At 56.1% G+C, this 13,448-nt stretch overlaps 1 protein-coding gene across 18 annotated transcripts in view; it reads right to left on the bottom strand.

Annotated features, from left to right (window-relative positions):
- The window catches only part of CSNK1E (casein kinase 1 epsilon), a 46,224-nt gene that overhangs the window by 17,290 nt on the left and 15,486 nt on the right, over positions 1-13,448 (bottom strand). For 5 of the 18 annotated variants that reach the window (XM_055374636.2, XM_063704861.1, XM_063704862.1 and 2 more), the window contains exons 1-2: positions 8,684-9,037; positions 6,099-6,186 (exon numbers count right to left, since the gene is read on the bottom strand). In XM_055374636.2, coding sequence (XP_055230611.1) covers positions 6,099-6,174 — 76 coding nt within the window. In that variant the 5' untranslated portion in view covers positions 6,175-6,186; positions 8,684-9,037. Of the gene's footprint in view, positions 1-6,098; positions 6,187-8,675; positions 9,038-9,178; positions 9,441-13,448 lie in introns of those variants that run through there. The other 13 variants (XM_055374635.2, XM_063704860.1, XM_019018265.3 and 10 more) reach the window with 6 other exon arrangements.

Below are 13,448 nucleotides of genomic sequence, written 5' to 3' on the forward strand. Positions count from 1 at the left end.
ACCTACCTGTAGCCTTTAGTGGGGTAAGGTCCTATCTCCTCGCTCCATCCCCTGCCCCCCAACTAATCTACATTCTGTCTCTATGGATTTGTCTTTTCTGGACATTTCACAGAAATAGAATCAAACAGAATCATACAACATGTGATTTTTTGTGACTGGCTTCTTTCACTTAACACATTTTTGTGTTTTGATTTTTAGTTTTGAGTATTTGGATTTTTAATAAAAGAAAAAGAAAAACAGAATGAATAACTCAATCTAGCCAGCAACAGGAATGAAAGTACTTTGCAAACTGTAAAGAGCTTTTGACACATCAATGCTCGTCACTGGGATGAGCCACACAGGTTTCCAGGGGACAGTGAGGATCCTTAGAGTCCCCTGGCCATGCTCCATTTCCCCGTGAGCAGAGAGGCAGGAGAGTGCAGCAGTTGAAGTGTGAGTTTCAGAGCCAATCTACTAGAGCCCAAATCCTGACTTGGACATCCCCTGGCCAGGGGTCCTCGGACAAGGCACTTCACCCCTCTGAGCCCCAGGTACCTCATGTGTAAACCGATGACACTATCTGGCTCATTAGGATGTTCTGACGGACAAACATGCTTACAAGATTACAAGAGTGCCTGGCACACAGTCAATGCTCCATGATGTTCAGCTTGGTGGGAAGTGCAGCCCCTAGGCTAGAGATGAGCCGGTGTCCACCCAGTGGGAGGAGGGGAAGAGGGAATAAGCCATGCTATGAGGAAAGGAGAGCCTCCGGGAGGGCAGGCTGCAAGGGCTCCTGGCTCCCAAACAGGACTGTACTGGACAGACAAGAGAGGTCACGGCACAAGCAGAGACCCAACAGCAGCGGGTGCAGCGGGAACCATGGGGTGGCAGAAAAAGACAGTGGAAGAGGTGGGCAGGGAAGAGATCTGAAGGGTCCTGAATGGCCAGCTAAGATCCTGGCCTTCAGCCTGAGGCACCAAGGGCCATGTTCAGGTGTGTGATCACAGGATCTCTCAACCGTGGCACTACTGACACTGGAGCTGGAGAATTCCAGGTTGTGGGGCTGCCCTGGGCACTGCACAGTCTAACAGCACCCATGACTTCTACCCACTAGATGCCAGGGCACCCCGTTTCCCCTGAATTGTAACAACCAAAAGGTCTCCAGATCTTGCCATATGTCTCCTGGGGGACAAAAATCACCCTGTTGAGGCTACCTGGTGGGTGGATACGAAAGGGCTGGAGGAGGCTAGAGGGGTAGTGGAAGGCCTGGGAAGGCCACTACAGAGACCAGGCAAGAGCTGATGGTGGCCCCGCCTGGGCAGGGTGCAGAGACTGATGGACGCTTTGGAGGCAGGGCCCGCAGCACTTGGTGATTCCGCAGACGTGTGCGGGGAGGAGAGGTGCTGGGGAGGTAGCGGCAGACAGGGCCCTCTTCCCCTCGAGCCCTTACACCACTCTTCGAGTACTACTGTTCGTATTTCTTTTTTCTTTTTTTTTTTGAGACAGCTTCACTTTGTCGCCTGGGCTGGAGTGCAGTGGCATGATCTCGGCTCACTGCAACTTCTGCCTCCCGGGTTCAAGCGATTCTCATGCCTCAGCCTCCCGAGCAACTGGGATTACAGGCAGACACCACCACGCCTGGCTAATTTTTATATTATTAGTAGAGATGGGGTTTCACCATGTTGGCCGGGCTGGTCTCAAACTCCTGACCTCAAATGATCTGCCCGCCTTGGTCTCCCAAGTGCTGGGATTACAGGCGTGAGCCACTGTGCCTGGCCTACTGTTTGCATTTCTGTTTGACATGTGGAAAAACAGACACCAAAGGTCAAATGATCATATGCTACAAACTTCCCAGGGACAGGGACCCAAGCTGCTAGGCAAAGCCTCTGACCCCCGCAAGTGCTGGAAACCTGCCAGAGCTGCCTCCCCCTGCAGCAGGTCCTGCCACCAATGAGTTCCTTGGTGGCCTCTAAATTCTATCAGGAAGCTGCCAGGCTTTTCTCTGAGCTCCCTTAATTCTTACAGCCGCTAAGCTGAGGTTCAGAGACGTTAGGTAACTGGCCTAAGGTCTGACAGAACTGGATGGGGCACAGCCAGAATTTGAAACATAGTCCCCAAAGTCCCTGCGTTTTTTCTCCACTCAAACTCCAGGTGAGGCTTCCTGGCAGAGGCTGTGTCTGGGAGCCGGCTGAGCATAGATGCAGGGGTGCCCCACGTGCGAAGGCCTAGAAGCTAGAACTGCCCGATTTCAGGAACAGAAGATGCCCCATGAGTCAGACACAGTGGGGGGACTGCCAGTTCCCAAAACAAACTTGGACACGGAAAAGGGCTTGGACTTGGCTGGCCCTAGAGGGGCTGGGAACTTGGCAAGTTCCAGGTGGCCACGGGCGTGACCAGCCTCACACGGGGGCCTACTTGACACCTACACAGACACATGGACACAATCGGGGACATGGGTGGACTGGAGGACAGGGGATGAAGCCCACCGTCCCAGCAGCGGCGGCGGCGGCAACCTCAGTTCCCACCCATCAGAGGCCTGGAGTATTTCCCACACTAACTCTCACCCCTGGAACCACCTGTCAGCGAACAACACTGTTCGCCACCCCTTTCAGAGCTGAGGACCAGAGACTCTAAGAGGTCTAGAGAGTTCCCCAGGATGCAAGTCTAGCAAATGGGCCCAGATTTGACCACCTCTGGACCCTGGATGGGCAACAGCAGTGCCTTAACAAAGCAGGCCCCACTCCCTTGGCTGACCCCTTATGATGCAGAGGGAGGAGGGGCAGAAGCCACATCCATAGTGTGCCGGCCCTCGGGTGATCCTGGAAAGCAGGGCTTGGAGGACGCATCCAGCCCCACCTGCAGAGGCCATCTGGAGTCAGGCCCTGGCAGAGCACTGGGGATAAGAATGTGGCCAGAGTGTTGAATAAATGGAGCCAGGAAGGCTGGCCAGGGACGCCCTACAATCACCACTGTCCCCAAACCAACAAGACAGGGGCCCAGGAGGGTGCTGGCAGGATGGTGAGTCAGGGCAGGGTCCCCTGAGGCCCTTGCACCAGTGAAGATGGGAGAGTCAGGAGTCTGACTCGCCTCCCCAGACTCGGACCCAGAGGACCCAGACCCTTCGAAATCAACTCCGAACTAAAAACTAAGAGCAATGGCGGGGGCGCAGTGCACAGCACTACTGCTGGGCCCAGCACACGTGGGTATTTGACACGCCACGACCTCATTACTTTGCACAACCCCATTTTGCAGATGGGGAAGCCAAGGATGGACAAGGTCATCACCTGCTCAAGCGCATACAGCTCACAAAAGGAAGAACCAGCACCCAAACCTAGGTCGAATTTACTCTAGAGCCAGTACAAAGAGGAGTAAATCTGTACTCAGTTTTTAAAATGAATGAGATGACTATGCAGATAAACAGGAAGTCCTGTCCCCAGGGAGGTCCCACCACACAAGATTCTGGATTTTCTGAGTGATCTTGGGCTGTCCCCCCTCCAGCCATGGGCCTCTCTGTCTCCTGTCTGCAAAAAGAGGGACGGGACCTGGGATGGGTGCTGTCTAGGAACAAGTCTGTGCCAAGAGCTGTCTCCATGCCCTTTGACCTCCAGCCAGTGGCTCCAGGCTTCAGTGTTCAGCCCAACAGCTTCAATAATACGAGGGTCCTTTACACCCACTCCAACTTCACAAACAGTAAGGAGCTGGGTACTCTCATTTCAGATGAGAAGACTGAGGCTCAGAATGATATGGTGACTTACTCCAGGTCACACAGCAAATGAGGAACACACTGGGGATCTGAACCTGGACTGGCCCCCAAATCTCAGCCTTTTTCTTTCCTTCTTCTTTTTTTTTTTGACGGAGTCTTGCTTTGTCGCCCAGGCTGGAGTGCAATGACATGATCTCAGCTCACTGCAACCTCCACCTCCCAGATTCAAGCCATTCTTCTGCCTCAGCCTCCAGAGTACCTGGGATACAGGCATGTGCCACCACACCCAGCTAATTTTTGTATCTTTAGTAGAGACAGGGTTTCACCATGTTGGCCAGGCTGGTCTCGAACTCCTGACCTCAAGTGATCTGCCCGCCTCGGCCTCCCAAAGTGCTGGGATTACAGGTGTGAGCCACATCTCCTGGCCTCCTTTTTTTTGAGACATGGTCTCACTCTGACACCCACGCTGGAGTGCGATCTCAGCTCACTGTAGCCTCAACCTCCACGGCTCAGGTGATTCTCCCACCTCAGCCTCCTGAGTAGCTGGGATTACAGGCGCGTGCCACCATGCCCAGCTACTTTTTGTATTTTTCTTGTAGAGATGGGGTCTCACCATGTTGCCCAAGTTGGTTTCGAACTCCTGGACTCCAGCAATCTGTCTGTCTTGGCTTCCCAAAGTGCTGGTGTTACAGGTGTGAGCCACCACACCTGGCCATCCCGGCCTTTTTCTATTCTGCTGTGAGGCTACTGTGCATGCCTATGCATGTCACAATCCCCATTTTCTCACTGGTTTGCTTGACTAGCCTTCAGTGAACACCCACTGCGCTGGGCACTAGCAGATATTGCCAAATGCCTGCCTCCCCGGGAGTAGCTTGGGGTTGCAGAGAAAAACCTTTAAACCAGCTGCACCACACACTCTCCCTCCCTCTGAGCTCCAGGGTGTCCATAGGGGACGGTCATCTACTAAGCACTCAGCAATGAACTGCACATCTGGCTGGCACTTTAGAGTTTACAAAATACTTTCCCATCTGTCATTTCATCTCTGCCTTGGAACAGTTCTTGGTCAGTCAGGCAGCATTATCACAAACTACAGATGGGGACACTGAGGCACAGAGGAGCCGCATGACCTTCCCACAGCCACACAAAGCCACGTCTAGAACGCAGAGCTAGACGTCTAACGTCTCCCTCGGCATGTTCTGTCTTCCACGCTCTCACTCATGTGGAGGGCTGTGGGCATACAGGCTGCTTCTGCCAGTTTTCTAGAGCGATCTTGGGAGGCCAACTTGACCATCTGTGCCTCAGTTTCCTGATGTGCCAAACAAATAATCTGGTACTATCTCTAGGGGCTGCAGAAAGTACCCTGCAAGGAAGTGCTCAGGGAACTCCCAGTCTCCGTCCCCGTCTCCATTGAGGCTTCCTTAGCACATTTCATACTCCAAGGAACCCTAACCATGGGGTAACAGAAACCCCGAAGTTCTGAACTGATGGACACGGCACACAGACTTGGTGTTCTCTGCACTGGACAGAGCTGATTTTCATTTTCCAAGGAGGGTAACCAAGGCACAGAGGTGTGTCTAGCCTGCTTCTGAGGGTGCAGGGACAGGAATGAGGATAACTCGTAGAGGGGCTGGCCACCTCACTCCAGCAACTCCAAGCCTCCACCCGCTAATCCACAAGCACCAACACTAAATACCTTCCCTTTGGACCAATAAGCACAAAGGAAGTGCCAGGACTCATGACCGTGCCCCTCAGAAGTGGCACTGAAAGGCGCAAGCCTCATTTCTCCCAGGCCAAGGGGAGGACTGAGAGGTCAGTGATTTGTTTAAAATGCAACATCACAGCATACTCATACTTTCAACAGGAAGCACATCCGGAGAGAAAAAGAGAGAGAGAACTCCCTAATGAGGAGACCGCATCCCCCCACCCCACCCCCGAGGTTACAGGGGAGCCCGCGTCATCCCAAAGCCTGCCTGGGCTGGGTTCCAGGAGGCCAGGACATAGAGAGGGGGGCCTGGCTAGGGGTCCAGCAGCAACCCAGGTCTCTTCTATCTACCAATATCCTTCTCCCAGGAAGCAGGGGAGAGGATGTGAACCCCGCCTGGGTTTTCCCACACCCAGCTGGTGACCCAGCTGACCCGGGACACTGAGGCACAAAAGAACCGCATGACTCCTGCAGAAACTGGAGCTAAAAATACCCTCCAGTGCCCAGCCTGGCCTGCGAGAGGAGCCCCCTGGCCTGCCTCCCGGCAACCTGCTGCTTCCTTCCCCATCTGGGATGGCCCTGGGGCAAATCATGCCCCTGGAGCCACATTCTGACTTCAGATCCCCAAATCCTGGGGTCTTTCCTCCCCTTGGTCCCACGGGCTGGCCCCAGGGGCTCGCCCCAGGGGCTCCAGCTGGAGCTAAGAACACTTACCCAGGTAGATATCTCCGAAGGACCCGCTCCCGATCTTCCGTCCCAGGCGGTACTTGTTCCCCACACGTAGCTCCATGGCTCACTCTTGCTGCAGAGGAAGCAGGAACATGAGGGTCAGCGACGTGGGGAGCCGGGAAAGGGGTCCAGTCCACCAAGGCCAGGCAGAGCCACCAGGAACTCGAAGACCCGCATTCTCGAAGACCACATTCTGCAGGTGTCAGGTGGCCCACAGCCTGCACTCCACACACCTGGGGAACAGCTAAGGCAGGCTGAGGACAGGTTTCAGTGTGGCCAGAGAGGAAGCAGCCAAGCAAGCATGTCTTTGGGGGATGCTCATTCAGGGGCCCCTCAAAAGAAGCTTCTCAAAGGATCACAACGGGCATCAGCCCTCTTACACCTCCTACCCCCAGGCTCCCACAGCCTGGCCTGGTCTTCCCAAGTACCGCCCCTGCCCAGAGGCCAGACCTCGCCAGTGCCCAGCACGCCTTGCAGGAGAAAGTCGCATCCCCTACTGGGGGGAAGGCAGAAAAGAATGCCCTCGACCATCCACCTTCCAGCCACCTCCCCATCTCTACGTCATGACACCAAGAACCTCACACGGAGGCCCATAGCCGCTTGGATAAACTGTTTGGAGCTGGTGTCCTTTAAGACTAGGAGGGTCTCCTAAGAGGGCCCTCATAGAACAACAAAGGGGACTGAGCCAGGGTTTTAGCCGCCTGCCCCGGATGGGTGGGAGGAGGAGTTCTGATGTGAGCAGCTTCTCTCCTTCCTCAGGGCCAGGGGGGAGCCCTCTGCTCTGGCCTGGGGCAGAGGAGGGACCCCTCTGCTCTGGCCTGGGGCAAAAGTCCGGACACCCTGTTCCTGGTCAGCAGAGGAGGAAACTGAAGGCCTGGAGGCAGTGCTGCCGTGGGGACAGGGACCAGGGACTGCAGTAAACAGGGAGAGGGGTGTTTACAAGAGGACCAGCATCAAGGACTAGCAAGAGGGAACTCCTTTCACAGACAGGGTACTCAGGCCCACAGAGGCCATGCCACCTGCCCCACACCACCCTGCAGATGGTACAGCCTCGCCGAGGACAGGGCTCCGGCTGTCCCACCTGGTGGTCTCCCACACTCACAAACAGGGCAAAACAGGAAGACTGCAGAGCAGCTGTGCTGGCACAGAAGATCAGCCCCTTGACCGTGCCAAGCGCTGCCCCCAACAACCAGGCCAGCCTGGGAGGGAGATGGATTCCAGGGACAGTGGGCAGATCCCAGGAGAGACAGGGAACCCCGGCACCTGGCTCCCAAGGAGCTCACCAGCCCTCCACCAATAACCACGAGGCAGGGACCTCCACCAGAGCTGGCCAAACTCTGGGCTCTCAATCAAGGGCCGCTGCCCACATGCTTGGCCTGTCTCAGCTGAGGTGCCACGCTGCCAGGGGAACGCAGTCCACGTTTGCAGGAAACCCACACGCCACACACCCCACGTACACACACGTCCAGCTTCCCGAGTGTGTACACTCCAACGGAAGAAAGAAAAGCAGGCACACACAGTGAGCCCTGTTGGGGGGGTAAGGGGGGGGGTGTGCACGCAACCCCCCCCAACACCTCAGTCCATTTTCTGGCAACACCAATTCAGAGACCACACATGGCAGCCAGGAAACCCGCAGGTTAGGAAAGGAACATAAATATACCCGCATCCTATATTACATAAATACCCACGCCGGGTTATATAAATACCCGTGCCCTCTGTCTGGGTGTCTTACATAAATATACTGCACATGACCCCCCAGTCTCTCCCCACTCACCGGCTGTCTGCAGAGAACGAGAGCGGGGAGGGGCAAGCCCTTCAGGACCCCCTGACTGCTACGTGCCAGCCACCCAGACCCCCAGTCGCTCCCCAACACCCCAGGGGTCCAAGGTCCCTGGGGGAGCCTAGACTGTCCCGGCACCAATACCCAAAAAGCCTCCCAGAGGAGAGCAGAAAAGCTTCATTCAGGAATGGAGAGGCTTTTCAGTTCTTTTGCTGCTTCTCCCATGGGGGAGGGGGGGAGATAAACAAAGTGGGGGGAAAAGTGGACATAAAGGTTCAAGAGTTTCAGCAGGTTAAAAAAATTAGACAAACCACCAACCAGCATGGCACACGGGCAGTGCTTCTTACTCCCCGACCACCATCGCCTACCCCTGAGCCGGGGCCCTTGTCCCTCGGACGATTAAAATAAAAATTGAAGGGACATCATAGAAACGAAGGCAAAGGAGACCCAAACACAGGCATTGCTTGGAAGCAGCTTGAGACACTTGTGTCCCCTTCTCCTCTCTCCAAATCCTTCTCCAGGAAGGAGGCTATGCCAAGAAGAAAATATGCAAGAAAACTAAGGGAAAAGTTGGGGAGGGGGCTCACCCCACTTCGAGTTAGGGTATTAAGAAGAGCTTGGGAATCCTCTAACGATACCCAGACACTGTTTTACGTTCCTTAGAGACTTGCAAGACATCAATCTCTCACACAAAAATGGGAGAATCCGATCCGACAAATAACCCCCACCCCTTTCTTTCTCTCCACAAAGAAAAACAAATCAGTGGCCTGGTGACCACACACCTCTTCACCTTAGGACCCCCAAACGCCCGTCATCCAACGAGCGGGTGCAGCCTTGCGAACCCCCAGGTCCCGGCGCCGGGGCCGGGAGAGCAGGGGGCGCCGGTGATTGTCCGATGAAACCCTACGCGGGCCCGAATCAACAGTATCCGGCGCCCAGCACCCCAAGCCCCCTCCCTCAGCGTCCCCAAATCACAGCCGGGGTGGCCGCCTGGCCGGCCGGGGCCTCGGAGTGTCCAGCGGGGGGAAGCGGAGGCAGGCCGGCCGGGGGGCCTCCCCCGCGAGCCTGCAAAATAACAGGCCCCCTCCTCCTCGTCCCCAGCCGCGCCTTTGTCCTCGCCGGGCCGAGCGGGCGGCGCCCGGGCTGCCCCCCCTACACCCCAGCGCGAACGCGCGTGTGTCTGCCCTCCCTTCCCTCCCTCTCCAGCAAAAACAAAGAGGCTGAGGGAGCCCGATTCCCCCCAGGTTTGCACCCCTCCGCGGGCCCGCGGCCCCCCAATATTTACCCCGCCGGGAAGGCGCCGATGCCGGGCCACTGCTCGGGGGGCTGCCGCGGGCGGGGGCGGCCCGCCGGGGCGGATGCCAGAGGATTCGCGGAGCCGCCCGGCGCGCCAGCCTCTCCCGGCCCAGCCGCCGCCGCCGCCGCCGCCGCCGCGCTCCGCTCGGCCCCGGCCGGGCTCTGGCTCTGGGCTCTCGCCGCCGCCGCCGCCGCCTCCCTCCTCCCGGCCTCCTGCCCGCCCGCCCCCGCCGCCGGCTCGCGCGCTCTCGCACCGCGCGCGCCCGCCGGCTCCCATTGAGCCCCGGGCCCGCCCGCTGATGTCATCCCCGGCCCGCCGCCGCCGCCCCGGAGGATTTAAAGGGCCCGCGCCCTCCGCGCCGGGGGCCGCAGCTGCGAGACGCAGTTCCCCAGCCTCAGTGCAGGCGCGCGGGCTTACGCGTGGGGGTGGGGGAGCACACAGATTCTGACACCCTAATGCAGTCCAGGGCACAGGTGGAAAAGACGGGGTGGGGGGGGGACAGAGGGAAGAGGAGGGCGCACAAAAAACGGAGGTGAGGGGATGGGAGGGGAGGGTCTAGACCCAAAGTCTCCTCTCCCCGCCTGCCAGGATCTCTCTCTTCTCCAGGCAGAGCACTGGGCCCCTGCGAAAACAGGCGGCTATTCACGACACTGCAAAAGATGTTAGACTGCTGGAGGCTCAGTCCGCCTCCAGGTTCCGAGTGCCGCAGAGAACACAGGTCAGGTTGATTCAGGGCAAGAGATTTGAGGAGACAGCTAGGGATGTGGACACAAGGCCCAGAAAGGTAGCCTGGGCTCATACATTCCTCCCGTGGAAAAACCAAGGGCAAAGACTTCTTCTTCTTTTCCCTGAAGCTCAAACTGTGATGGGCACAGAGAGGACCCCTCAGATCCCAACCCCATTCTCCCCTGTTGAAGGAGGGGTGCCACAAGTACCAAAGCACCGACACTTGAGTCTGGGCTCCGAGTGGTGCACGTTTAGCCAAGTCACCTCCCAGCTCTAAGCTTGGGTTTCCTTAAACAGCAAATGGGAGGAAGGACCCTGTCCTCCCCAGGTCACAGAATTAATAAAAGCTTCTACCGGCATCCAGAGCCACGATGAAAGGTTGCAGAACAAAGTCATTAAAGTGATGATATTTACACTGAGCCATGCAAAGCTTCCAATTATGACACACCTATATTCACACAGTTGTGACTGTGGACACGCAAAATGCCTGAGGCCCTGCGTCCAATCCCGGAAGCACAGTTCCTGGGAGGAGTCACTTCTATAATAGCCGTATCTTCCCTCCTCGAGGCTGAGGGACTGAGTCACACACGTGTCCAAACGGGCAGGAGCCCCACAGACTAAGTCCTTTCGCCGGCCAGGAAACTGGCCCAGAGAGGGGAAGGGCTTTGCCCAGGACCACAAAGCCCAACAGGACAGCTCTGTTCTCCCAGCGATCACCAGGAAACTGGGTCTATCTAGAGCCCATTTCCAAGAGCAGGAGAGTGAGAAGCCTCCTCCCAGGAGGGCCTGCCTTCAGTGACACCTTTGCCAGAGCAGGGGGTCACCAGCCAGGTGGTGGGCTTTACTTGGCCTGCGCGGTGCTTTCTGTTGTTGTTTTGTTAATTAATCCCCAAAGTTTTTTTTTTTTTTTTTTTTTTGCCTTTTGTTTTTGTTTGTTTTGAGATAGAGTCTCGCTGTGTTGCTCAGGCTGGAGTGCAGTGGCTCAATATCGGCTCACTGCAACCTCTGCCTCCTGGGTTCAAGTGATTCTCCAGCCTCAGCCTCCCTCCTGAATAGCTGGAATTGCAGATGTGCACCACCACACCTGACTAATTTTTGCCCGGGACCACACAGTATTTTTAGTAGAGACGGGGTTGGCCAGGCTGGGCTGGAACTCCTGACCTCAAGTGATCCGCCTGCCTCGGCCTCCCAAAGTGCTGGGATTACAGGCGTGAGCCACCATGCCTGGCCAATCCCCAAAGTTTTAAAACTGGAAGATTTCATATTTCAGATCCAGATTCCCTGTTTCTCTGGAGGCATTAGGAGATCCAGTAACTCTGGGCCCAAGTTCTCAGCCGGCCTGAGCACCACCCCACCGCCACCCATTTTGTTTCTTTCCTCACATGAGCCCAGGCAGAGAGGCCTGGGCACAATTGAGCAGGGGGTGAAGTCTGCCCCTGTGTCCTCCAGTCCTCACCACCCCTAACCTTCCAACCTGGGCCCTGCTTCCCAAAGCCCTCCTCTTCTTCAGCACTTTCTAGGCAACCAGCCCTGGGAGAGGAGGTTATTGGTTATCTCATTTAATCCTCTCAAACAACAACAGATTACACTGTATTCTTTCAGAGAAGGAATCAGGCTCCTCCCAGTGCTTGCCTAAGGGCACAGATCAACCTCTCCCTTAAACTGGGCCTGGCTGGAACAGACCCCCTGCCCCTTCCTAACCCAGCCAGATCGCCAGGTCTGACTGCAGCACGTTCACGTTCTCCCCTCTGCATTCAGGACTTGTAACCACACCTCCCACCCCAGCACCCCCACCCCACCCCCTGCCCCAGTTAAGATCCTGCTCAGTTCCCTGGGCCAGCCAGGCTGAGGAGCCCGGCTCATCCCCAGGCCTGCTAGGGAGCCTCCCTGCCTCGCCATTGGAAGGACACGCTGTTGTCCACTGCCTGAGTTGTGGGCCCAAGTCCTTGTCCTTCCTATCCCTGGAAGACCTGTCTGTGGGCCCTTCCAAAGAGCTTTGCAGCGAAGCTATAAGGGAAGGCAAACCATGACACAAAACCCAGCTGAGGAGGGGAGACTGGTCCAAAGTGAAAAAAAAACCTTACCTGTTCCAGCATCCCCACAGCCTGACTTCTCTCTCCGACTTGGTTCACAGTGATTCCTCTCAGATTTAACTCCTAACTTTAAAACCCAAGGGTGGGGCCGGGCACGCCCCTGTAATCCCAGCACTTCAGAGGCCAAGGCGGGCGATCACCTGAGGTCAGGAGTTCAAGACCAGCCTGGCCAACACGGTGAAACCCCGTTTCTACTAAAAATACAAAAAATTAGCTGAGCATGATGGCGGGCACCTGTAATCCCAGCCACTCGGGAGGCTGAGGCAGGAGAATCGCTTGAACCCAGGAGGCGGAGGTTGCAGTGAGCCGAGATCGTACTATTGCACTCTAGCTTGGGCGACAGAGCGAGACTCCGTCTCAAAAAAATAAATAAAAAACAAAACAAAACAAAAAACCCAAGGGTGTGGCAAAGTTCCCCTAGCTACCTTCTCTGCAAGCCAACAGGAAGATGAAATCAGGCTAGAATAGGTGTGGGGTGAATTTCCAGCTCCCAAGGGGCCCACCCTGGGTTTCAGCTGCTCTGCATTGGTTCAGGAATAGTGGCTCTCACACCACCTTTCCAAACTGGCTTTTGTCGTTGTTTTTTTAGAGGCTCACTCTGTCACCCAGGCTGGAGTGCAGTGGCAGGATCATACCTCGCTGTAGCCTCAAATTCCTGGGCTCAAGCGATCCTCCTGCCTCAGCCTTCCAAGTATCTGGGACTACAGGCATGCACCACCACACCCAGCTAATTTTTAAATTTTTTATAGAGATGGGGTCTTACTGTGTTGCCCAGACCGGTCTGAAACTCCTGGGCTCAAGAGACCCTTCTGCCTCGCCCTCCCAAAATGCTGTGATTACAAGTGTGAGCCACTGTGTTCCCAAACTGACATTTTTTACCTGCTCCCTATTTCAGACCCTTCAAGACCACTTGGCACGCAGGAGCACTGGGCTGGGATCCCAAGGACAGCCCTGGAATTCCCAGATAATGACGATATGGCTGCAGATAAACCCAGAAAGATTTCAGTACCTGCCCCAGGAATCTCAGTCTTGACTAAGGACTCATAGATTTACTAAACATCAAGGGCTGGCCTGAAAACGGCCCTCCAGGATCTGTCCTCGACTCCCCGCACCTGGCTCTCCTGACCTCAGCTCCTGTAAGTTTTCTTCTTGCTCACAGCCATGTAGCCTCACTGGCCTCCCATGGAATGAACCTCTGGCCTCAGGGCCTTGGCAGGGGCTGTTTCCACTGCCTGGTGCACTCTTCCCGCAGAGCGCCAACCCCCCTCACCTCTCACCTTCCTCAAGTCCCCTTCAGAGGTAGGCCCTCCTGGTCTCCCAGTTTATTTATTTTTTTTTTTTTTTGAGACAGAGTCTGGCTCTGTCTCCCAGGCTGGAGTGCAGTGGCCCGATCTCGGCTCACTGCAACCTCCGCTTCCCGGGTTCAAGCAATTCTCCTG

The sequence above is a fragment of the Gorilla gorilla genome, chromosome 23 (genome assembly GCF_029281585.2).
Source record: "Gorilla gorilla gorilla isolate KB3781 chromosome 23, NHGRI_mGorGor1-v2.1_pri, whole genome shotgun sequence".
Classification (NCBI taxonomy): Eukaryota; Metazoa; Chordata; class Mammalia; order Primates; family Hominidae; genus Gorilla; species Gorilla gorilla.